This window comes from Zosterops lateralis (assembly GCF_965231275.1).
Source record: "Zosterops lateralis genome assembly, chromosome: 8".
NCBI lineage: Eukaryota > Metazoa > Chordata > Aves > Passeriformes > Zosteropidae > Zosterops > Zosterops lateralis.
The window spans coordinates 2013218-2038868 of record NC_139768.1 but is presented as its reverse complement, the minus strand read 5'-3'; the positions used below and the strand labels follow the sequence as shown (position 1 = coordinate 2038868).

General features: G+C 38.1%; 1 protein-coding gene across 1 annotated transcript in view; it reads left to right on the top strand.

The window, feature by feature from the left end:
* Positions 1 to 23426, top strand: part of GLUD1 (glutamate dehydrogenase 1) — a 28330-nt gene extending 4904 nt beyond the window's left edge. The window contains exons 2-13 of the mRNA XM_083866713.1: positions 6835 to 6915; positions 7754 to 7809; positions 8692 to 8755; positions 10356 to 10450; positions 14228 to 14407; positions 15890 to 16027; positions 17122 to 17259; positions 17380 to 17460; positions 18189 to 18312; positions 19176 to 19267; positions 21196 to 21258; positions 22044 to 23426. Coding sequence (XP_083722839.1) covers positions 6835 to 6915; positions 7754 to 7809; positions 8692 to 8755; positions 10356 to 10450; positions 14228 to 14407; positions 15890 to 16027; positions 17122 to 17259; positions 17380 to 17460; positions 18189 to 18312; positions 19176 to 19267; positions 21196 to 21258; positions 22044 to 22163 — 1232 coding nt within the window. The 3' untranslated portion in view covers positions 22164 to 23426. The remainder of the gene's footprint in view (positions 1 to 6834; positions 6916 to 7753; positions 7810 to 8691; positions 8756 to 10355; positions 10451 to 14227; positions 14408 to 15889; positions 16028 to 17121; positions 17260 to 17379; positions 17461 to 18188; positions 18313 to 19175; positions 19268 to 21195; positions 21259 to 22043) is intronic.
* The last annotated feature ends 2225 nt before the right edge of the window (positions 23427 to 25651 follow it).

Here is a 25651-nt window from a genome sequence, read left to right as displayed (position 1 = left end):
TACTCGAGAGGTCACTCTTTTGTGTGAAGACAAATGAGTCTTACTTTATTTGTTCAGTCGACTTGGAGGTGAATGAATTTGATTTCCTGTGTGGTGGTGCTGCCTTGGCTGGTTAGTGGAAGGAGCTTTTCTGCACTACAAAACTTTCCTGTTGTCTGGTCTTTGCAGCTTTTATTCTGCCTGTCAGGATTTATCCTTCTCACTTGGCTCGTGAGTTCATATTAATGAGTTTCTTACTGCATAAAGGTGACTTTTATTCGTGCCACCCTTGCTGCAGTTGCAGAGGTCCAAGGCTGGCACTGATCTCAGTGTCCAGTCACAGAATTCCCTCTGTTGCAGACAATAATATGTTTAAAACAGTGTGCATACCTGATGATGGAAACCTTACTTGCAAAAGGAAAACCTGGACATGCAGGACTTGGACCAGTACTACCCCATGTGCTGTCTCAACATTATTTATTGCTTTTCTAAGAGGGTGAGGAGTAGTGCTGTTGGTATCTTGGAATCAGCAGAGCTGTTTATCTTGGGGGTGAATTAGTGGCTTTGCTTTTTTTAAGTCATGCATGGGTGAAAGTTAAAAGCTTGTGCCTTTGGCCCGAGTAAGACATGGAAATGTACCCTATGGACCATGCCACAGATGGAACTATAACATGGACCATCTGTAACCTGAAATCAACCTTGGAAACTGATCTAACTCTGAAGGGGTGTCAGAGGGTTTTTTGGAGAAAAGATGGTAATTAGCCTAATTGTGATAACACTTGCAGTAATATAGCTAAAACTTATACAAGCGCCTTACTTTTAGAGAATCATTAAGACTGGAAAAGACCTCTAAGATTGAGTCCAACCTTTGAGCAATTTTCATAGGTTTTTATTCTCTTATTGTAGCTTATCTAACTTCACAATAAGTGCAACAGTGGATATACATTTAAATTGCAAATTTAAAAAAAAAGGAAAGGAATGGGTGTCTTGTCTTTTACTGTCTTAATATGCTAGTTATAACTAACATATCAGAACCATATCACATTTTTGTTTTTACCTTTGATTTCTTGTAAGAGGCAATGCCTTATTCTTTTGGCTGTGAATCTTCTTAGTTCAGCTTTTTTATCATGTAATCAGCGCATACCATTGCTGTGGTAGCCAGCTTTGTCCTTGATCTTACATAGTTGTTTTCCCTTGCTACTGTTGGCTCTTTGTCTATTTATAGAGAGATCATACCTCTCTCAGCATTGGGCTTTCTGCATAAACACGTGTTGGAGAGAGGAATCTCCTGTGTGATGGTCTCCCTCCTGTTCTCTGGGTGATCCCAACAAACACTTTTTTTGTTGCATTAATTGCAACAGCTCCATCTTGTTAGGAATTAGACTCTTAGGAATTGCCTGCCTCATGTCAGCACTGTGGTGGCTTCTTGTTTTGTGGCTCCTGTGGCATTTGGACCAGCCAGGGCCAACCTGTGTGTTATTTCTGCCCTCTGCACCTTGCAATAGTAATATCTGTGTGGAAGCAGTTTACTGTATCTCCCTGTCTCTGTCCTTGTTTCTACAGTGTTGAGTGCACCTTATTGAGTGACCTAATCCTTTAGGTGGGGCTGAGGTACTTCTGTAGGTGGGAGACTTGATTTCATAGCCAGATTCTAAGTGCATAAATTCATGTCCTATTTGCTTTCTTAGTAGTGTACTAAATTTGCTGTATTCACATTTAAAACACCAAGTCTTATCAATGCACCAGAGGTAATTTTTGAATAAAGAAAACTCTTGGCTTTTCTCAGCATGGATTGAAATAAATGTAGATGTTTAAGCACATTTCAAGTGCAGCTTATTAAAAACATACAGTAAGTGATATTCTAAAGTATTCTGTCTGGCTGAGTAGGACAAAATGGTCATTTTATAAATACTGATGCTTAAAGCAGAATGGTGAGGTATCTCTATAGGGGAATATCTGTCCTGCCCCAGCTTTATAGCTGACTAGTGCTGTGTATGAAAAGATAAATATTTTTATCTCCTCTCTTGGCAGTTAGTGAATTGAACTGAGGAATTAGTGGTTCTTGCTGCTGATTGGTGTGCAGTGTTCTTGTTTTCTAGTACTGAATTACTCATTTTGCTTTGTTAGGTTTATCTGGAATTTCTTTGTCTTCAATAATTACAAATTGGTCACTGTGCTGTTTACCACACTTTGCAAATGGTTAAATAAGGCTCAGCAGTTTCCTTCTTGGGAAGGCTGGATTATTTTTCTGAGTCTAGAAAAATGTGTGTGTTCTGAAAGAGTTTACTGAGTTAGGTGTCAGTGACTACTTAGTTTAATGGCAGTACAATCAACAATTGCATTTGTTTACTTACCAAACATGAAAATATACATAATCTAGAGTTAAAACACTCTGGTTTTAACACTGCAGTTAAGGTACTACTGGGATTGATCTATGGATTTTGCAGAATCCATAGGTGAGTTCCTATACTGAAGCTCCTTCCCACTGTGGACTTAGACTCAAGCCTTTGGACAGGGTCAGGCAAGCTGCTCCCCCACAGAGCTGCTGCAGAATCCAGTGTTGCTGACTGGGAGATTAAATTAACATGCCTTTAGTCAGTCCAAGAAACTTCCAGAGGAGATCATGACACTCGTGTTGGCAAGTGCTGTATGGGCAGTGTAGGGCAGCTGCTGCTCTGGAAAGCTTCTTGTGATGAGCAAACACTTTGCCAGTAGAGGTGAGCAGAACAAATGCACCATGTTAACAGGAATTGTCATCTGTAAAGGACCCAAATTAGTTCCAAAGTTCACAAGAACATGACAACCAGAAGAAAACACTTAAAGTCAAAGCAGGATAAAACCCCTTGGTTAGGTATTAATAATTTAGGCTGAGATGCAAATGTGTTCCAGGTTCTGGGGAACTTGAGAGACTTACTAAGATTTGTAAGATATTCAGTGCAGGAGGAGTAGGTTACTAAGTGTTTTGCTTTGAACTGTTGCTATGGCAACTGTTTAGTTCTTCTTGAGACTTTGAGTACCTCGTGCTTGTTAGTAGTGAGGGCAGATGTAGGAACTGCCATTTAGGATCACTCCACGAGAAGCTCAGAAAATAGTGACACAAATTTCCCTGAATAGATCTGGAGGCGTACTAGAAAGGCAATAGTCATCCTTGAAAAGCTGGTGGTTCTATACACCACATTTTCTAAGGAAACATAATAAACACAGTTAACATCACAGAACTTACTGAAATCTGCACAATGTAAAATCTAGCAGGATGTATAACCCAGTTTCCTTGGGAATCAAGGTCTTTGTTATGTGTATATATCAGTACACCCCTTGCTATAAAATGATTAAAATGATAACTGGCTGCTGTTACTGTAGAATCCACAGTAGCCTTGCAGATAAAGACTGCTTTGATGTGAAGAGGTAACTGGGTGAAGTATAATAGCTCCATAATGCAGATTGTAAAAAAGAAGTTTTAAAAGCATAGACACTGCAGTGTAGTGATAAAGCCTTCTCTGTATACTGACCAATGGTAAAAAATTAAATGAAAACATTTCCTCATTTAAAAGCCTTTGTGCATAGAAAAACAAAGTCACTCTTAGCATACTGTTTAACTTCTTAGGGCGTGGTAAGGAAAGAGAATTCTCAACTAGAACAAGAATTCATATGTTTTCCAATGAAAAGTATTTTCCATGGCCGTGAGTCATACTGTAACTTGAGGCTTTCTTCAAACTATTTTTTTTTTATATAGCTAGTTTGTTGTAAAAAGCACAAGTTTCCAGAGACTTACTGCATGGGACTTGCCAGAGTTTAAAAAAAATTGTCATCTTGCCACCTAACAGTGACTTTGTTTGCTTTTATGTAGTGAGAACCTTAAAAAAAAAAAGCCAAAAAACCAAACCCAGTATTTTATCTGTGCATATGGTCCATTTTTAGACTCAGGCTATTGAATGCATAGTAACACTGCCAAAAGAGTCACACAAATGCGTGGCAATACTCCTGCCAAATTAGGAAGCTGTCAAACTAAATTTCAATGATGTCTAAATAGAATAGAAATTAAGTAAGTCTTTTATCTTTGTGCATCTGCTTGCAGATGGAATGTACAGCACTCTCAGATGCCTGCTCCTCATCAGCCTTAACAGCTTAGCACAAATAACTTCCCTGTCAAGAGGTGGCCCTCCCCGTAGAGTAATTACAATTCCTGGAAAACAGTAACTGCCTGAATTGTGAAAAGGAATGAAATGTTAATGCACCTTAAATGCTATGTGCTCCTGCCAGGGAAGGGAAAAATTCATCACACCTGTCAGAGAACCTGGGTTCACACCCTGAACTTCACCTAATGAAAGATTTTACCACATAAACTGGAGAAGAGTGACCAGTGAAGGCAGCACAACTCTCAGAATTGACTAGTCTTCCACTTATGGACATAAAGCCAGCAGTCAAGCCGTTTTAATTAAAACTGTTTAAAAGCCTGGAAAAGGAGTTAAACCTTATTCAGAAGCACGAAGTTGTAAAGAAAAGAACAGTTTTGACCTCAAGTCCAAAAGTTTTCTGTGTTCTGGGCTGTGTACATGGCTGACAGATAGGCAGCTCAGTTGAAAGCCTGTCAGTGCTTTGTTAGTTTTGGGGCTTTTTCACTATTTACCTTGATATGAGAACTTAACATTTATTACATCAAAGTTAGTGGAAATCCTTGACTGTAGTACAAGGAACCAGAGATCTAATTGTTTTACATGCACTGGAGTGAATATATGCACTGGCACTTCCAGTTAAAGTGCTGCTTGTTTACCTCTTCAGATCCTATCCTCTGTATGATTTGCAGAAGAGGCTTCCCTCTCTTTTTCTATTTTGCTTCTCTCTTTAAATGGTACAAGATAACTATCCCGAAGTATTTATTCTCCTTGCTGCTTTTCATATATCAATAAACAACATTTTGTGTGCCTGCAGGGGTACATTTGTAGCAAAACTGCTTTTTATATGCAGCCTGGAGGTTTAAATAAGTATATGGGTTGAATAAATACACAGTGATCTAGTTCAGGTGGGGGTGGAGGGGCAGAGTTCACTTCTGGCCAACACAGGCTGTGACTCCAAACTTGGCTGGCTTGAGCAATACTGAGAGGAGACCTGTCCCCAGAGTACCTGCTCAACCAGGAGGGAATGATTTCCCCAGGCAGGACAGTCAGTGCCATAGGTACTGCTCATTCTTGCTCAGAGCTTGACAGAAGGATAACTGCTCCTCTGAAAGATCAGAGTAAGACATATTATAAAAACCCCAATGCATTAATACTCTAACTTTGACTGGTCTTTTAGGCTCTGATAGATTCTACTTAAATTTTGAATATTACTTCCCATGAGAAGGTTATTGAAAGCTCAGACATTAACTCCTTGCAGCTAAGTCAGAAACTACTTAGTTTGCTTTTGGAGACCACCCTTCCCCCATATACACAATACACTTAAATTCTGTTCTACAGAGGCATGGTACTTTCTTTTACTGATTGAACTCACATAAGAAAGCAGCACTTGGCCCTCAGCTTTATTTGAGCAGCACTTAGTTCCTTTGAAACTGGGATTGTTTCCAGAGCATTCAGGAATGGCTTTCATAGCAGCACAGTGCTTTAGTTTGGATAATGTATGCTGGCCCTTTTTTCACTCCTGAGAACCTGAATATGGTCTTCTCTTTACATAATAGGAAATTTGTGGTGCCATGTTCTGGCATCCAAAGGACACTCTGTGCCCGCTACAAACCACCGTGCAGAACTTGGCAGAACCTACAGCCCAAGATTTGGGGAGTGGAGATGGGAATAATAAATTATTCATGGCTCTGTTGTATTCTTAGTTAAGTAGGAGAAGTTTGGAAAGAAACATGCAGCCATAGGGTTTGGGCTGTGGCCACATGTTGATGTTAAACATCATGTTTAAGCTTCTCTAGTTCTCTATATCTGCCCTGTCAGGCTGGGTAAATATTTCCTACTCTGTAGCTATCTTCAGATGCATGAATCTTAACTTTGAATTCAATTTATTAGATTTTTTTTCCGTTTTTCAGAAGACTGGTAAGAGTCAGGCAGGTGAAAAGTCTCCTTACCTTTGTTTAACCATTTTTTTTTACTCAGCTTTTAACTGCCTTGAGTGCTGGGCTCACCCATTTTACATCTGAGCTGCTGCCAGCACACAGCAAATTGAATTTGCATTTGTAGCATGTGTCAGCACACACTTGCAGCCCTGCTGAGTGACTTGGAGCAGGGAATGCAGGTGTGGGCTGGCTGCCATGTGGATGTGGGATGGGTGGCCTGGTCTCACAAGCTTCCTGGTGTAGCTCTAGTCCCTCAAAATGTATTGAAAAAATTCCTACTAGCAGAATGGTTTGTTGATTCTTGTTTTGTGGCTGTGCCTAGCAGCCAAGGCTTAGAACTTAACAGGAGCTTGTACTACTCTATCAAAAAGACCTTTATTATAACCTGTACTGGTAAGTTATGCTCAGGAACAAAGTTAATCTTGCCTATACAATGAATGAAGTCCAAAACTAAAGACCTTGTGGAATGCTGAAGAGCTTTATCAGCCTCTTGAAAACTCTGCTCTTAGCTACCTGTCAGCTTGATTCATCTTCATCACAAGGAATATTCAGGTTTTTTCCCTAAGGCTGAGTGCTGCCATTAAGCTCCTTCATAGAAGATTACTGAAATAGTGAATTTCTGCTACATAAAAGATATTTAAATAGGGGAGCAGGGTCTTGTTGTTTACCTCTTAGAGTAAATAAGTTAATAAACTATCTACTTGCATGTTAAAGACTGTTGGTGTAGAATTACCCTTCCCAATTTATAAATACTTAGGAAGCTGTTTAGTGAATTCCCGTATTGTCTGCTGTGTCTTTTGCAGGAATTCGTTACAGTATGGACGTGAGTGTGGATGAAGTGAAAGCCTTAGCATCTCTCATGACATACAAATGTGCTGTGGTTGGTAAGTGTTCATTTTTCAAGCCAGATTTCAGTCTTCAGTTTCAATCGGTACTGATGTAATTACATTAAAAAAAACAAACATGGAAAGGATTAAAATGAATTTCAGACACTAATGTCTAACTTTGATCTGTAGCAAGGTGGGAAAAATCTATAGTGACCAAAATAATAATACATATTCCCTGTGCTGTTACTGAAAATACTTTAATAAGGTTGCATTTTCATTTGAAAAGTCCAAATTCTGCTAACTACCCTCTCCCATAGAAAGTACTGCATCTTGAACTCAAATTCAAGTATGACAAACCTGCATTAAGGGATTAATTTTAGGGGGAAGAGATGGAGGCTGTAAAGGATTCAGGCTGGGGAGCTGTGGAGACAGAAGGATAAAATTCCTTTATGGGTTATAAAGAAGTATAATTTGTAAACAGCTACTACATTGTAGAGGAGTTTGAAGAGAATCTGCATATTATGTGTAAGAAAAGAAAACACTTTCCTAATGTATATAGATGTGCTTAGGACTTCCAAAGTAAAATCTTTGAGCTAAACCAGTAAAATATATAAGGTGAAACTTGTTATTTCTACAAGTGTCAAGGACAAGAGATATTTAAACATAGAAAATTTAAATAATGAACTTTTGCCTTTTAAAGGCCGTTTTCAAAGTGCCTTGAAAGACCTCCCATTTTTATAAGAGTACCTAGATGAGGTTATAAGTTACACTTCAGAAGCCATAAACACAGCAAAACCAAAATCCCTGCTAAAATCAAATATATAATTACACATCTTTCTCATGTTTTGCCTTTATTGTTGAAAAAGTAAAATGATTTTCCTTTGCATTCTTGTAGATGTGCCATTTGGTGGGGCAAAGGCTGGTGTCAAGATCAATCCCAAGAACTACACAGTAAGCCTAATCATAGATAAAAATTTGATTATCTGCAGTACTGAAGCCAGCCAGATAAAAAGCTCTTCTAAGGGCATTATTGACCACTTAAAACCTCCTGCCACTTCTGCCTCTGTAAAGGCTGAAAGTAGCCAGTGCATGTCATAGGTAGGAAAAGAATTTTTTAAAAGTCTGTGTTTCAGAGATGGAATACTTCAATTACTTAATTTATTTTTTATTTTCTGAAAATCAAGAGACTACAAATAATTTGGAACCTGGAATTTTTTTTAAAGTTGATACTGTTAATAAAAGCTTAAATTAAGTTACTCTTCGAAAAAATAGTTTATGTTTTTGTTTATTTTGACTAATAGTTTTGTGCTCCATTAAACCATTCTATGCAGTGTTCCAGTGTGAATAATAACTAACTTGGCTTATAAAAGGTTTACTGCAGGCTTGCCTTCTTGCCCTAATTAAAACAACTTGCACAGAAAGGAATACCAGAATACATAACAGATACTCTAAGCTCAGATCTCCTGTAAGGATTTGTGTTTGACTGTGTTGATTACACAGTTGGCAGGGCCAGCTCTGGCTCTGGCTGGTCATAAATCGTTCACACAGGATATCAGATTTGTTTGCTGGAAATCTCTGCTGTGGGCACAGGGGGTTCTGTGCCATGCTCTTGACTTGTCATGGATCAGAATGTACAGAGAGAAAGCCCAGTGTTTTCTTGTGCTGCCTGAATACCAATGGTCTGCTAGGGAGTGGCATATAAGTTACATAAATTATGAATCATCCTTTCTTCTGCTAAAAGAAGAGGGCGTTTGCTTGTGCTTGGGCTAAGTTTGAGCAAATAATCATAAGCACTAATGATTTCTTCTGATATTTATTGCCTTTTCTCTACAGGACAATGAATTGGAAAAGATCACGAGAAGGTTTACCATGGAGCTGGCAAAAAAGGGCTTTATTGGTATGTTGGGCAGCTTTACTGTTCAAATTTAGATAATATCCTTAAATAACGGTATTTCTGAGAACTGCAAACAATTTGGCTACAGAACTTTCAGCAAGAACCACAAAGAATTGAGTCATTGCATCCTAGTGCATTTTAAAGGGAACTGTCTCTTAACTTTTTCTGGTGGCTCTTCTGCTATGAGAAGCCACAAAAGCTGAGGTCATGGTATCCAAAATGAATCACATTTCTCTCAGAGTCAGATCATAAAATGGTGACCATATTTGCTGCAGTTTTAATCTCTAATAGCAAACTCTTCGCTGTTACTGTTTCCTGTAGTCTCTGTTGAGGCTTTTGGCAGGTATCTGAGGAAAGAGAGGAAGGAAATAGAAGATCCACCCCAGCAAAAGTTGATGGCTTCACCCATGGCAACCCGAGGCTGCAAGGGAAGTGTAGGCAGAAGCACAGGAGCCTGTTGTAACAGAACCTCAGCTTCTGTCATGTCAGTAGGGGCTTCATTCACACTCAGCCCTGAGCTGTTCTGGTAGCTTTGCTGTCTGGACATCTCCTCTGCAGAAAGCTGAATATTACCAGCTCAACTTTTAATTAAAGGGAGCAGTTTTACCCAGAGAAGGTTCTTACTCAAATGAATAATGAGGCATGTAACTAGTTAAAGGTCTGTCATGTATTCCTGATATCAAACTGCCTTGGGAATGTCATCCTTTTATCTGCATTTTCTTGCTCTTCAGCCAGAGTGTTTGTCATCTGCACTCCCAGAGTATTTATCATCTAAATTAAGCTCCTTTATAAACACACTTACTGATGTTCCATGTGACTATGGTTTTACTATACACAATGCAAGCTAAAGTGATCATTAGTTCAATGACAATTAAAATGGTTTGATAAAATTGTCTTCAATTTTGGCTCTCTGGTTGGTGCTACAGGACTTTCACAAACCCTTTAAAAATACTTAGAAAAAATTGTTGGGGCAGAGTTGCATATAATATCCCAATTAGCAAGTTTCTATAATCTTAAGTAGTCTGGGAAATACTGTTTTTAGCCATCTACAAAAACCAGATTTTTTTTTTATTTCAACAGATGTGTGAGACTTCTTTTAAATGTTTATTTCATCCAGAAAGAGAAATGAAACCTTTCTTGAAATAAGCAGTAAAATCAAATGCATCTGCTACAGTGCAATGACTAGGAACAGTCTACCTTCAATATTTAAACTCACCCAGGAGCAGAAAGGAAATTCTTATGCAAAAGAATCCAATATCACAGTATATAGAACTCATACCTAGATAGCACCCTTCCTGCAAATAAACCCCAAACCACTTTTGATGCACTATCTTGCTCTTACTTTTTATTGATAAACTTGCCTTCACCTTTTATCAAATGGTTTATGTAAAGGTGGGTGGTTTTGATAATATTGTAGAAAGGTGTGGCACAGCATCTAAAACTGCATTGAATCCAGAAGAATATGTTGCTTGTATAATAAACTGAGGATTAAACAGGAAAACAGTTCTTCTCTGCGAAGGCCTGCACAGTTCCCAAGGGAATAATGATCGAAAAGAACTATTTATGTTTGATCCTTAAGAGTTCTTTTCACTGTTGCCAACAGGACCTGGCGTGGATGTGCCTGCTCCTGATATGAGCACGGGGGAGAGGGAGATGTCCTGGATTGCTGACACCTATGCCAGTACCATAGGACACTATGTAAGTCTTGAGCAGAGGATTTCAAGCAGAAAAGCTGCCTAATCACATCAATTTGTTTATTTACTGGGTCTGAAAATATTCTTGCAAACTGTGACAACCTCAGTGTGAGGATTTTAGGGTACAGCAAAGGAAAAGTAGTTTTAAGGACAATACTCTTACACTAGCCTGAAAAGAAGCTTCTCCTGTACAATACTGTTTGCAACTGTTCAACCAAAAGAAAATACACTGTTTTTAAAGGTGTATATAGTCTAAAATTGGTTTCTATTTCTATCATTTTCCTCTATTCTTCATTAGTACTGAAATTACTAATTTCAAGTTGTTAACTGATAACTGAATTTACAGGTTTTATTAAATACATGCTCATGGTTTTGTTCATTCAAGAGACGATGCAAATTAAGTTCACACTATTGGTATAACTTACAAAAGTTTTAAGATTCACTGCAGTCTCCTAGAAGTAACAAGTTTCATTGTGAAGTTCAGCAAATTCTTCAAAGTGTAAAGCAAAAAGACACTGACATAATTCATAGCCCAGGAGACGACAATAAAAAAAAATTAAATTTTTTAAAAATTACTTTTGAATGCTGGCCTTTGCCCTTGTGTCACTGGGGTTATTTGTACCTGTTTGGTTAACAAACCATACAGCTTGAGGAATCAGCTGTGGCATGCTGATTAGTTGAGTCACTTTTACACAGAGCTCTCCATCAGGGATATCACTGTAAAACATTATTTGCTTTTTGTTATTCATGTAGGTAAATATTTTAATTAAAAGTTGATATCTGATAAAAAGCCAAAGTTGTGGCTTCAGAAGGACTTCAACATGCAGGGTGGCAACTAGTTCCCTCCGTGAGAACTTAAAATTCCAACTTAGAGCAAAACTACTGCCTCAAAGCACTGAGTTTTAACATTTAACTTACTGCACTAAAATGTGTATTTCATGTACTACAACAGCACTGTAGTATTAAAACTGAGAAGAAGGATCACAGCAAGTGACCTGCATTAAGATTTGCTGTATCAAAGCATTCCCCTACAGTTTTATACAAAAGCTCAATTAAAAAAAAAAAAAAACCCTGATAGAGAAGTTTTCAAATGGATTAATTTCTCATTCTTTCCACTTTATAATCTCACCTTATTGTGTACACACTCTTATGATTCAATGACAACAGAAAAGAATATAACTACTGAGGATTAAAATCGGAATTACACTACAACAGCTTCTTTTTGGGCTCCCTTTGAATGACAGTTTTATTGAAAAATAAAAAAAAACCTAAGAGGATTCAGGAACACTTTCCTGCTAAGTTCAAAGAATGGAAAGGGGTGGGGGAAGGAATGTTAGTTTACTTAATTTTGTTGGGTTGCTTGTTGGTACACTCAAGAGAGAGTAGAAACCACAGAGGGACTCAAGAGCTATTGTGGAGAATGACCAGGGAATGGAGAAGGAAAGTGAGAATTCTGACAAGGCTATTAAAAAAGGGAATAATCCATCAAAACCAGTTTCTAGAGGAGGATGTTTCACATCTGATTGGGACACCAAGAGCAAAACTTAAGGTGATTAAGGAATATGAAGAAGACAAAAGTGACCATGGGGGAAGAAAAAAAAGGAATGAAGAGCAGAAATTGAGCAATGAACAAAAGTGAAACAAGCTGTAATTCAAACACAGATGGAAGCTATACAAGGGACTGCATTCAGTGGAGTGGAAAGATAACTCTGTTGAGAGGTATCTGTCTGAGCTACAGACCTGATGGCTCTGTGCTTGCACACAGCTGTGTTCAGGGAGCTTCAAGTGGGAAAGGTAAATCAAATAACAGATATAAACAGATAAGAGAAGTTTGTTCAAAACATACCATACAGGAAGCTGGAGAGACAAGGGGAACATCATTGCAGGGGAGAAAGAGGTTAAGAAAGGAGCAAAAGTTAGTGCCTGAACATCACCAACTAAGTTCATAAGCTACCAGTGCTGATATAGAAGTCTTTGATGCTAGCTATAAGCCACTTGTCAAGGTTCTCAGGAAAAGCCATGCTCTTTGGTTTTTGCCCAATATGTGTTACAAGTTTTTGTTTATTGACTCGAAACCAAAGATTTTAGGACTTTGACATCAGTTTTTATATGTGACTTTAGGAGGACCTGGATCTGCCCCCGCTTCATGCTCTGTTTTCTTGCCAAACCATGCAAGTTGTTAATAACTACCATGTTAACTGTTCCAGAAAATCCATCTGAAGTTGCTGGATCACTGAACTATATATGGCTGAAGTTTTTTATTAAATTAATCCTTTCCGGTCATCTGTACTTCCTGACACAATCAACTGACTTGGTACACAGGAAAGGACTTTTGATAAATACATTCTTATATATAGTGGGAAGCTGTATTTCTTCACATATTTATAAAATATATTTCCTCTCTTGTGAATGCACGAAGCCCAAAGCATAGTTTAAGACCATATAACAGAATAAATACCTGAAAGTCCATCAAAACATCAGGCTAAGTCGTTCCAAGAAAACGGCCCTGCCCATCTTTGTTCCAGTTGACATGCCACAAGAGGGAGCATACAGCTTAAGGAGAGCAGCAAGCTGTATTTTGGGAGGCTTAATTAGGAATTCTGTGCCAAGCCCAGCATCACTTTTATTGTTCTTAAAGAGGGTTATACATTAACTCACTATAGTTTTCAAACAGTAAATAGTTTTAGCCTTCATTATGGCTCTAGTCTCCTCCAGCCATTCTGCCTCCTCTTACTTTTGTCTGTTCCTTTCCTTCCTCTCACCAAGCATCCTGCACCACAGGCATGCAAATGCCTTTGGCACAGGGGATGGAGCAGAGGGAGCCTCCCAGTGAATGTGTGGCTGGTGGAATGGAAACCCATCCGGCTGCTGGCACACTCACTTCAGTGGATTCTCTTTCATCCCAACTTTTTCACTTGTGTTGGAAGCCAAGGCACCGTGTGACTGTGCTCCCAGGATGTGGGAGCATGGGAACCACTGGTGACAGAAGAGGGAGGTCCAGTGTCTGCTTTGGAAGAGTTTCTTTCAAGTTATTAAATCCAACTAGAAAAATCAGCTGTGCTTTTAAATAGCTATTTTATCTTGGCTGACTGTCTGGTATATGGAAGACTTAATTTTATTGCCACCAAATTAAAAATAGAGACTTGATTATAAATGCTGCTTTTCTGAATAAAAATAATAAATATCCAACTTTTCCCATATGACCTTCACACTGCAGATTTCCTCTGAGACCTCTATGATAAAACTTTTCCTCTGTATCCCTGTGTTCTGACTACAGACCTCATACCTCATTTTGTGATTGCAAAATAACTGAATTTGTTATAAAGGAACACTAAACACTCTTTAAAGATTATTAAAAGCCAGTTCAAGGGTATGTCTGAGCCCTTAAAAAATTGAGACATCAAAAGTAATGATGTAAAGAAATTGTGGCTGTAAATAGGAGTTGACTTGGAGAAACATTCCTGAAAACTTTTTGATTTGTCTGCTTGTGGATGTGACCATGATACACAGACTGAAGTTAACATACACACTTAGAGGCAACAAAAAATCACAGATAATATCCACTATTGCATTACACAACTTTCCTGACAGAATATTCTGAGGTGTTCACACAAAGTGAGGAAGGAAATCATCTTTACAAACTAAATGCATTTGAGCTGTATCACGTTCTGACTCTTAAAATTTCCATTTCCCCTTATGTCTAAAGTGTATAAAACTTCTTGTTCCAGCTGTTTTTTAATTGATTAATGCCATGTCTCACGAGTCCTTTGCTGTTTTACAGGACATTAATGCACATGCATGTGTAACTGGTAAACCCATCAGCCAGGGTGGGATCCATGGACGTATATCTGCAACTGGCCGTGGTGTCTTCCATGGAATTGAAAATTTCATCAATGAAGCCTCATATATGAGCTTATTAGGAATGACTCCAGGATTTGGAGATAAAACATTTGCTGTTCAGGTAACTATTACCATTGTATTGTAGGAAAAGAAGTAGTACACAGACTTTCAGTAGAGCTGTTTTTAAAACAGGCTGTAGCCCTTAAAAACTGAGAGAGCTTTAAAACTTACAAGTTAACCTTTCCTCTGAAACTTTAGAAACACTTCTCAAGCAACCTAGGAATCCTTTATTGTAGACTGTTTTTTATCAACTGAACTTTGCAATTGCACTCTACAGGCGCAAAGCCAAATCTCTGTATCTCTAAGTCTTTATGATCTTCTAAACTGCAAACACCAAAATTAAATACTGTTACAGGAGTTCTTTAAACTAAAGCATAGCACACTTTTCAGTGAGCTGTGACACAAAATTTGCTTTTACCTACACAAAATTTGTTGCAATGTTTTACAATAAAAAAATGTTAGGAGAGGAGGAATTGAAGGTTATGTTCTTGGTCCATTATGGAATAAGCAGTTGGAAAAAGAGAAAATAAGACCTTATCCTAAATTTGTAGGGTTGAATAAACTTGGGAATTTATGTAGTTGAATTTTGAAAGTAAATATGCATTATCATTCCTAAAATTTCAAAGAAAGGAAACTTGTTCAACTTCTAACAGTATGTTAAATGGAGGGTTTGAGGAACTGATTTGTTTTCAAAAAGTGCTTGTTAGAAGTAGCAGAGTAATTGTAACCTCCAAGTTGTCCTCAGTTAGTTAACCTGTGGGCTGGAACAAACATCTCTGCCCTGCACAGGCCCCAGCAGCACAGTCTTCTCTCTGCACTTTGGCATTTTCATGCCTGGCAGAGGAATATCCAACAGGCACTTAAGGAAAACTTAGACTGAAAACTATGGCCATAAGAAAAGCAGAAAATTCTCATAGGAAAATGAGCCTAGAGCATTTCAAAGAAACTAAGGCGTGACAGATTCTTCTATCAAAGTTTTCTTTTAATACATAAGCAAAAATCCCAAGTATAATTGAAATTGAATTTATTGTTCAGCTTTCTTTTCAGCACAGAATCGTACAAGAAACTTTCAACATTGAACATATGACTTTTTAGTCTGCTGTATGTGTTCTTTTACTTCCAGAACATCAGCATTCTGAAAGTAAAGGAACTTAATGGCCTGGAATTAAGTCAGTAGTTATACAAAAATCCACTAATCTCTTTAAAAGGGTGCCAGTCATAAAGTAGATACACAGAATGTTGCCAGGTTGATAAACATCATAGTTTTGACACTTTCATAGTAGCATTACCTCTTCCTTTCTATGTTTCCAGGATAAAACACTTATCACAACTGTACTTTGCTGGCTACTGTGCATCATTTCTGCAGTGGTATTCAGACAAGAATAGAATGTATGTAGATTTCTTCCATCTTGCCTATACACATCATCTAATGCCAAGATGTGCCAATAGATGAAGAACTATTTAAAAACTATATAAGTCTTAGCAGTAATCATCATTTTAGCTGGAGGGTTAACTACTTTTCCCTTTCTCTTTCCACCTTCAGGGATTTGGTAACGTGGGCTTGCATTCTATGAGATACTTGCATCGTTTCGGTGCAAAATGCGTCGCTGTCGGAGAGTTCAATGGTTCCATCTGGAATCCTGATGGCATTGACCCAAAGGAACTAGAAGATTTCAAATTGGTATGAAACTTAGCTAAGCAGAAAGAATTTTCATTTTTGTCAGCTTTGCAAGTACATAGAATGACTGATTACTGTAGAATGGTGTTGTGATATTTCGTCCTTACAAAATGGTTTAGAAATGTCGATTCTTCTGACTTTCCTTCTTATCCCCAACAAGAATGTAAATGCAGATGGTACCTTTTTTACCCTTTGACCTGACTCTCAAAAAAATGTATGTGGGCAGGCTAATTACTTTGTTTTCAGAATTGGAATTATTATTATTATTATTATATTGCCTTTCTTATGCCTAAACTAGGAAGGATGTCTCAAGGAGCCAGGGCAAGGAGGTTTCTGGAGGATTCCTGACTGAGAATCATAAGCACATAGTCATTTAAGATGTACAAAGTGTACTTTTGCTGTTTCTTACCTATTGGATGTTTTTGAAAGAATGAAAGCCTGCCTGGCAGCGTGACTTGAATGTGTAGTTCATAATGAAAGTTGGATGTGGTCTTTTTATTTCAGTTTCCAAGTGAAACAGACTTGAGGGGACTGTTCACAGGCTCTACAATACAATCTTCTACTTAAAGTTTCTTAGGGGCTTATTTGATATGTCTTCTTTTATATAGGGAATATTTTAATGTCTTTATTACCCTCTTTTTAAAAAAGAATGAAGATTCTATCACTAAACAAAGGCTATCGTTGTAGTACTGAATCTTAAAAACCATTTGAATCTTATGTGATGCAACTTATCCTGGATGTAGCAGACCAGTGAGTCATTTCAGTTGTTTGAAAACTATTTTAAGAGCTGAGAGGGACCTTCTTTTTTTTTTTTTTTTTTTTTTTTTTTTTTTTTTTTTTTTTTTTTTTTAAATATTCCAGAGCCCAAATGGTCATCAGTGTCTTTATACAGAGAGCAGTTGTTCTTCAGTCTTGGGAACTTTGTTCCTGAAGCTTTGTAGCTTGCTTTTTATGTCTAAATAAGGATAGGAATTATGTTACGTGCTGTCACTCTAATACTGTTGCTTCTCCTTTTTCTCTCTCTGAAAGTCAGAAGGGAAGAAACTCGTATAAGTGCATAACACACTAAATCTACTGTGGTTGTTTTCTTCACACAGCAACACGGGACAATCATGGGCTTCCCTAAAGCAAAGCCACTTGAGGGCAGCATTCTGGAAACAGACTGTGACATTCTCATCCCTGCTGCCAGTGAGAAGCAGTTGACCAAGGCCAACGCACACAAGGTTAAAGCAAAAGTAAGTCAAAGAGTTCAAATGGAAATGAAAAATAGAGATGGTCTGTTTAAATACTAATAATCAGCATGAACAACCCCAAATCTCTGCCTCTGAGTTACTCTGTGTTGTGATTTCTTTCAGATTATTGCTGAAGGTGCCAATGGGCCTACAACTCCTGAAGCTGACAAAATCTTCTTGGAGAGGAATATCATGGTTATCCCTGTAAGGTTCTATCATGACCTTTGATTTTCATTACATTTCTGTGAAGAGAACCAAGATGCTGGTTATTAAAGGCTTTTATTAATAGCCATTCATTCTCTAAGAGTGGTTTTTAATAACTGATGTCTAGGAAATGGGTGTCAATGTTGCTGAAGAAGGATATTTATTAAAGACCTCACTACAACTGTAAATGACCAAAGATAGTGATTATTAACTGACATTTGCTCAATCAAAAAGTGCACTAAACACAGGAAGAAGGAAGAGTGAAATATTCTGTCCAGTTTGTAGATGTGGTGTATCTAAGTGATGCTCTGACAGAGCTGTGTACTGCAGAGTGTATAGAGTATGTGTAGTGATAATTTGAAAGAATAAGACCTATCCAGCTATAATGACAATTTTTTCGAGTGATCTTGCCAGATAGAGTAGCTGATCTTCAGCCTTTACTCACTGAGATGGCCTAAGAATGGTCTTATTTCCTTAAACACTTGTGCTAAAATAGAAGTAAGTAGTCAGTCAAGCACACCTGAACCTGATGTGTTCTAAAGTCAAGTCCTATTTTAAATCAGTAGAAGCAATCCCTAAACTGAAGAAGAGGGTGTTGTCCTCTAAGAGTAAGAACTGGATTGTCTTCTATACTGCAGTTTAAAGTGGTGCCTTGTACATAACACTGCTTGCTTTTGCAGAATATGGTAGTGCTGTCACAATTCAAAATGTTTATTCTTTCTGTGCAGGATCTGTACCTGAATGCTGGTGGTGTAACAGTATCCTACTTTGAATGGCTGAAAAACTTGAACCACGTCAGTTACGGCCGTTTGACTTTCAAATATGAAAGAGATTCAAACTACCATTTGCTCAGTAAGTGCTCACCTCTGCTTCCACACAGTTCAGTTAACAGACTGGTCTAGCAAACGCCAAAGGAGAGAAAAAGGAATACAGAACTCTTTTAAATTCACCACATTTTCCCCAGAAATTGCTGCTTACTAAAGAATAGGAAATGTTTCATAAGTTGACTGACCTGCAATTCTAATGACTCAAGTTAAATGCATATTTTTTTGGTTATCTTTTCATTCTTTCCTCAGTTGTGTAAAATAGTGAAGTCAAGCCACTTAAGTGAAATATTTATTACTTAATAAAACATCTTTCAGCTGTACATTTGGTATTTAGGAAGCATTCAAAGGTCAAGTGGGTGTCATTGTTCTGCACATACAGCAATCAAGGATTTCTATAAAGGCCAATAATATAATAGAGACAGGCACTAGAAAAACCTGCTTATGGCTCACAGCTCCACTTGTGGTCATTCTGTGCTGTCTGCTTTCTGGGAAACAATAACAATTACCCAAAGAAGCAGTGGAGAAGGACTGGAGGATGTTACTCCCTTTTAAACAGTACTCTGTAGAAAACATGAGACTTTGAGACACTAGACTTGACAAAACATACACCTGCAGAGTTTTTAATATAACCCTTTTTCATAAATCATACATTGTAAGGTGTTTCTAAAGTAGTGGAGTGTTATGGCAATTCTCATTTAAATCCCTTTCTTAACTTTGAGATTGTGTCATCTCAAATGCTCTTTGTTGCTGTTTGGGCATTTCAGAATTTCAAGAAATAAATATCAATGAAAATACCAAAGCACTGCTCATGTCCTAAGGAAAAAAAAATCCTAAATTTTCACATTTGTCAGTTACCTTGCATCTGATTTTTTTTTTTCTTTTTCCTAGTGTCTGTCCAGGAAAGCTTGGAAAGAAAATTTGGGAAACATGGGGGAACTATTCCAGTTGTGCCTACAGCAGAATTCCAAGATAGGATATCGGTAAGGAGTTGCTGCTGTTGTTTTTTTTTTTACTGTTAGGGGAGCTGTAGTCTGATATTCTAACTGAAATCTAAATTTTACCATTGTAGCTATCATGGAGCACTTTTCCCCAAGCAAAGCATTAGTACATAATTAGCCTGATGGCCAAAGAAAGCAAGCAAGCAAATGATCTCAACTGCTTCTGAATGGAGGAAATAAGCTATTTTTTATTTCTTTTACTTCAGCCAATGCAAAATACCTCCAACATGATAAAAAAGCTACAGTTTTAATACAAATGCTTTTTGTATTTTGGAGCTCTTGTTGATACACTTTTCCTGGTTTTCCAAAAGACTTTAAACAAGATATCACACCACAGACAGTTTGATGTATCTGTAACTCCAGAATAACAACTGGGTGAAAAAGTGTAGCTTGTTCCTTTAGATGAATCAATGGGCAAAGAAAGGTCAGGTAAAATTCATTGGTATCTATTGTGTAGCACTACATATCCACGTGAAGTGATGGGTTGTGAGCTCATCCATTGGCATTTAAAAGGAGGTTTTGGAGGTGATGACAAAACAGAAGCCTAGAAATCCATAGCAATCAATAAGCAAATCCAGCATTAGAAATGGTTCTGAAGGGATAAGACTAATGATGCCACCATATGAAATCAGAGTGTGCTGCCTTCTGAATACTGTGTGCAGGTTGGGTCTCTGCAACTTCAAACACTGGAAGTGTGGAAAAAGTTCAGAGCAAGATCACAAGGATAGATAAAAGTACAGGAGCTTCTCTGACAACAACAATGAACTAACCCAGGTCCTACTAGCCTGAGCAAGGCCTGAGGTGGAGACAGTGATCTGTAGAATGAGGGATGTGGGAAGAGGTGGGTAAGGATAGATTGTTCACTGCAGGGAATGGTGGAAGAGAGTGAGATATGTCCCAACAAAACCAGCACAGTGAGGTGCAGAATGAAGAAATAGGGGATGGTTCCTAGCAGAGTAGACAGTTCAGGTGTGCAATGCTCTGCCAAGGGATACATGGAAACTAAAAGCATCGGTTGGTTTGGGTTTTAAACTCTAATTCAGGAGGAGGTGGGACAAATGAGGAGGGGAAACAAGTCCAGCAAGTTGTGAAAAAACATTAACCCATGCTTCCTCAGGAAGAAATCAGGAGAAGTGCATATAAACTTGGACTACAGCCAGATGATAGCAAGAGACTTCAGCCTGATCCAGAATATGGTGCATTTTATACATGTTAGCTATATGAGTTGCATGTGTGATGGGTTCTGTATCTTAAAGCAAATGCTGGATCTCCTAAGCACAAGCCATAGAAACTGGCCTAGTATTTTCTACTTCTAGCCCAAATTGGTATTTGAGGGAAAGCAGGTATTTTGTGGAGCCAGATGTCAAATTATTAGTAAATTACAGTAGTCAGGATGATGGAACATTGAACCTGCCATGAGTCATCATAATTCTTCAACTGCTTATTGTTCTGTGTATTTAAATTTTAATGGGAATAAAGTTGCTAAGGCCTAATATAATGTGGAGTATGTGAATTTGGTATCTATGCCCTTCCTAAAACCTGTCTGACTTCAAAACAATTGCAATAGGTTGTTGACTCTTGGAAACTTTTTTGTTTAATATTTACTGTGTGGTCTGGAGGCTGAAAACAGTAATTATTTCATCAGTAGATAATGGTAGCATCATGCATTTAGAAGCTAGGCCCATAAAAGTCTTCAGTGCTTACATCTGAGGTTTTAGAATTGAATTGACCATAGCTAACTCTTCAAGGAGCACAGTAAAAGCTATTTAGATTCTTCACCCATCATTAGAAGAGAATGAGTGAGCAAGCTTCAGTAATTACAGGAATCCAACATGTCATTGTCCCCAGTGCACAATAAGGTTTTTTTTGTGTCTTGGATTAAACCTTGGTTTTATTCTCTGTTGTTGCAGGGTGCATCTGAGAAAGACATTGTGCACTCTGGGTTGGCTTACACGATGGAACGTTCTGCCCGGGTAAATATCACATCACTATACACTTGTATTAGACAGAAAACTCAGAAAGTCACTGGGTTGGAAGAGTCCTCCAAGGTCATTGAGTCCAACCCAGCCCTAAACCATGGCACTGAGTGCCACATCCAGGGATGGTGACTCCACCACCTCCCTGGGCAGACCATTCCAGTACTTTATCACCCTTTCTGTAAAAAACTTTTCCCTAACATCCAACCTATGTTTCCCTTGGTGCAGCTTAACTTTGGGACAGTTTTTGAATAGGTTGTACAGAATTTCTTTGCAATTAAAGGAGTAGCTAAATAGTACATGATTGATGGAGGTATGAAGAATTTCTGCTCTGTGCCATCCCGGCCAACTTTAACTGGGTATAATAGAGATTATTCTGGTAGAAGCTGTAGTAAGTAAAAACTTTTTAGTTGTCCTTTGTACCTACCTAATCTGGGACATGTACATCATAAGAGTGCTTTATTTCACCATTAGCAGTTTTAGATTAATTCTTCTATGCTCTATGTTTAACTAATGGGACAAAGGCTACTTGAAACATTTCATCTCTCCCTGTCAGTGTAAGACTTGAAAAGGGGTAATATAATGACCTGAGAAAGATGTTCTTCCCTTTCAGTTCTCAGTTGTAAGAGGAATGAAGAAATGTCAGAATTGATCCACAAAGGATCAGAGCTGTGATACCAATCTAGCAGCTCCTTTTATTTCTTACATTGATCCTACGAGGAAAATTGTTGAGCTCCTGTGGAGAAACTTGCAGAAATGACATGTCACCTTTTCTCTTTCAGCAAATCATGCGTACTGCCATGACATACAACCTGGGTCTGGACCTGAGAACAGCCGCCTATGTCAATGCAATTGAGAAAGTCTTCAAAGTGTACAATGAGGCTGGTTTGACCTTTACATAAACAGGCCACGACCGCTCCTTGTTGTATCCCACCCCTCGCTGTTAATGTACCCTCTTCTTGAGAAAGCTTATCACAAGTTTACATGTAACCACAAAATTTTCTTTTCTTCTGACATTATAGTGGATTCTATTCTCAATTAGTTTCAGTTCCAAACTAGTCTTTTTTACAATAAAAATCCATGGATTAGGAAATTGTATACAAGTATGTATCTGAAGATAAACAGTTCATCTGCACTTGTGGGGGCCATTCTGGGTGTTTCACCTACAAAACAAAATGGTACATTTTATGTATGAAAGAGTGGTCTTGCCACCTGAGCCACTTCTCAGACTTCAGATCAGATACTGTACTATATGAGCACTTAGCTCATTATTACTTCATGCACTTTTGTTTAATGACATAATTTTGGCTTCAGCACTTTCAGTAAGGCCTTGTATGATCAATGCTGTGGCATTGTCAAAGGAAGAACAGGCCTCCAGCAGGGATTAACTTTGATAGGAGTCTAGTTTTTATTTCTAGTAAAGCTTCAGGCCTGATTCTCTTAAGGCAATATTTTTTCTTTAACTGTGCTACTGTTACAGGACTGCCTTTCCTTGCTTGTTCAACCTAGTTTGACTATCATCATGACGTTTGTAGCGCTGACAGACTAATATTTTTATAAGCTGAAACTATTGAGCAACTCTAGTTATGTTTTTAATCAAGTATCTACATAACTATTCTGACTATAGGTTGTTTCCTTTTTTTTTAAGAAAGGGATATTCTGAATTTGGTAAGCAATCATACGTAGATTTTTTTGGAATTCTTTTTCAGTCTTTTCCTTTCAGAGGCCTTCTGAAAATTAGATATTGCCTCAGTGAACAACTAGAGTGAAACTGAACCCAGAAATCATTGGCCAGACCACAGAGGAGCTAGAATGCTGCTATAAACTTAATTAACTTAATTCACTGTCTTAACAAACACACACGACCTTTTTTTTTTTTTTTTTTGTCATCAGGAGGTCTTGAAAGTTTTGAACACAAAGTACAACAAAATGGACCTCAACAAAATATTGGATCAAGCACAGTTTTTGAAGTGTAAGGCTTTTGTCCCTTGGAGTCCCCTTGAAGTGCCAGATGTTATTTATGTAATGAATATGAATGTTTTTTTTAAAAAAGACAATTAGTCCCTCCCAGAAACTCATGCTTTTTCCTAACTACTTTGTAACTGCATGACATAACCTGGAGAGAGAGCAGTTATTAAAAAAAAAGTTGACCTTTCCAAACCTACTATGCTGGTGTATTACTGTTTTCTATTTCATGCAATAGCTTTCTGTAGCTGCAATCTGCAGCTCCTCACACATGTCTGTTCATTACCTGACCACTACTAAGATACTGTGCCTGAATTATCTTAAGGGCCAAGCAGATCTAATACAGATCTTTATCTCTTGAACTTACCTGTCAGCAAGATTTTGAAGTTCCATATTTTAGTAAATCAGTGCAGGTCTTTTTAGTTTGTCCTCTAAAATTTGTGTGAAGAACTATTTAGTAGTTAGCATGGAGCAATAAACCTGGGTGAGGTGTTTAATTAGTGGCTTACCCATCACATATGCTGGCATCTAGGGTTGTAAAAATACTACAGATCAAATAAGTGCAGCATATATATATATGTATATACACACTGATGCTACTTAAAACAACGTGAACCCTTTGAGTTTGAGAATTAATTGTGATCAAGGTATGGATCTCTAAACACAAGATCTGTACCCTGGATCTTATTCTTTAGTGCCATTTTTACATAAACCATTTAAAAAGTAAAACAAAAGGATGATTTTAACAGTTCAGCTCTGACAAATTGTAACCAAAACTTTGAGGCTAAAAGCTCACAAATAAACAGTTATATTGTAAAATACAGGAATAATCTTAAAAGCAGTGTTGCAGTATCTAGCAGAAAATTCATTTAAAGCAAAATTCTTACTGTTGTTCTCCCTCCCCTGCTAATTTCCTCTATAGCTAGTAAAGCAGCACTAGTTTGGCTGGACAAACTTAAAAAATGGGATCCTTTCATTGCTGGAGCATACAGAAAGCTGGCACAGATAGCTAACTGGGATATCTTTTACCTCCTACCAACTTGGAAGGGAAAAAAAGCCAAAGCCTGCACCATGCCTGTGTTCCCCGGTTCATTAGCATCCCCTGTTCATGTGTACACAAACATTAACAGCTTTCCAGGGATGTAGAGAAAAAAAAACAGACCTACCACCTGGCATGATTTTACTAAACCTAGAGATGAACCCTTTAGGTTCACTGGATCTCCATTCAGCAGCTTGATTGCAGTAGTTACTGACCTCTTGTTAAATTAAACAGAGTCAGTGTTGGAGACATGAATCCAATCATATCCAAGGGTGCGTGTAACAACAGCTTAAGGGACTTGCAATCCAAGACCTGAGATTCTTGAGGAGACAAATGCCTGGAGGCTGACTCAAGAGCACATCAGCTAATTTGCCCTTTGTAGCTAAACACAAGAACCAAATCCTTATCAGTAATCCCAGACTTCTTGTGATAGCCTGCTCTGAAATGATCTCACACCAATTCTGAGCATTGTTGACCTCACTCCTAATGTGATCAGACAGTTAAAAAGAAAAAAAAAAGTTCACATGCTCCGTAGCACATTTTGTCCACATACCTCCCCCACACCCAGCAACAACAACAGAGAGAAGAAAGTAGCAAAATTTTGTTCAGTCTCTATGAGTTAATGTGATTTTAGAGGTTTGGGTACAAAGCAGCTCTAGCCTTTTCCCAGCCCAAGCCACAGCTGAAGAAAGCAATCATTCTCTGGGATGCATGTTGTAAATACTGGGGGCTTTTTACTAAAGCTGTAACTTCAGTTAGGTGTTGGACCCTGCTTACATACAATTCACACACACACACACACAGGTCTTATCTGCCAGCTAATCACCTTATCACTGCTTGTATTCACTTACATACCACTAGACATTTACTAAGAAGCTTGCTGTACTGTTTGGCAGGAAGCCAGCCAGGACCTAAGTTAGATCTGAGCACAGATTTGTAACTGCTCTGAACCACACCTACTACACAGAGCTAAGCACATCCTTACTGGGTGTTTGTAAACTCTCATTCAGCACTTAATACTGCTTAGGGAAGTAATTAGTGTTCAATAGGAGCTCAGCGAGTACTCTAAAGCTGCAAGTGAATCCCACAAGGTTACAACCACAGTGTTCAGGATCACATGCCACCTGCAAACTACTAAATGCAAAATGTTTCTATTATACAGAAGAGCGAGCAGAATGATAACTTTTTAATCTCAGCAAAGAACTCAGTACTACACCTTCTTTTCATTTGATGGCAACTGTCACCATCAGGAAAAACTGTCAAAGCAATGGAAATTCTTGCTGTGATTTTAAGATGCTGGGTGAGTAACCTCTAAATTATTCTGTTACTAATTGAGAAGTCTGTAGTATGAGATTTTAAGATCTTATTCTAAATTCATATGCACAC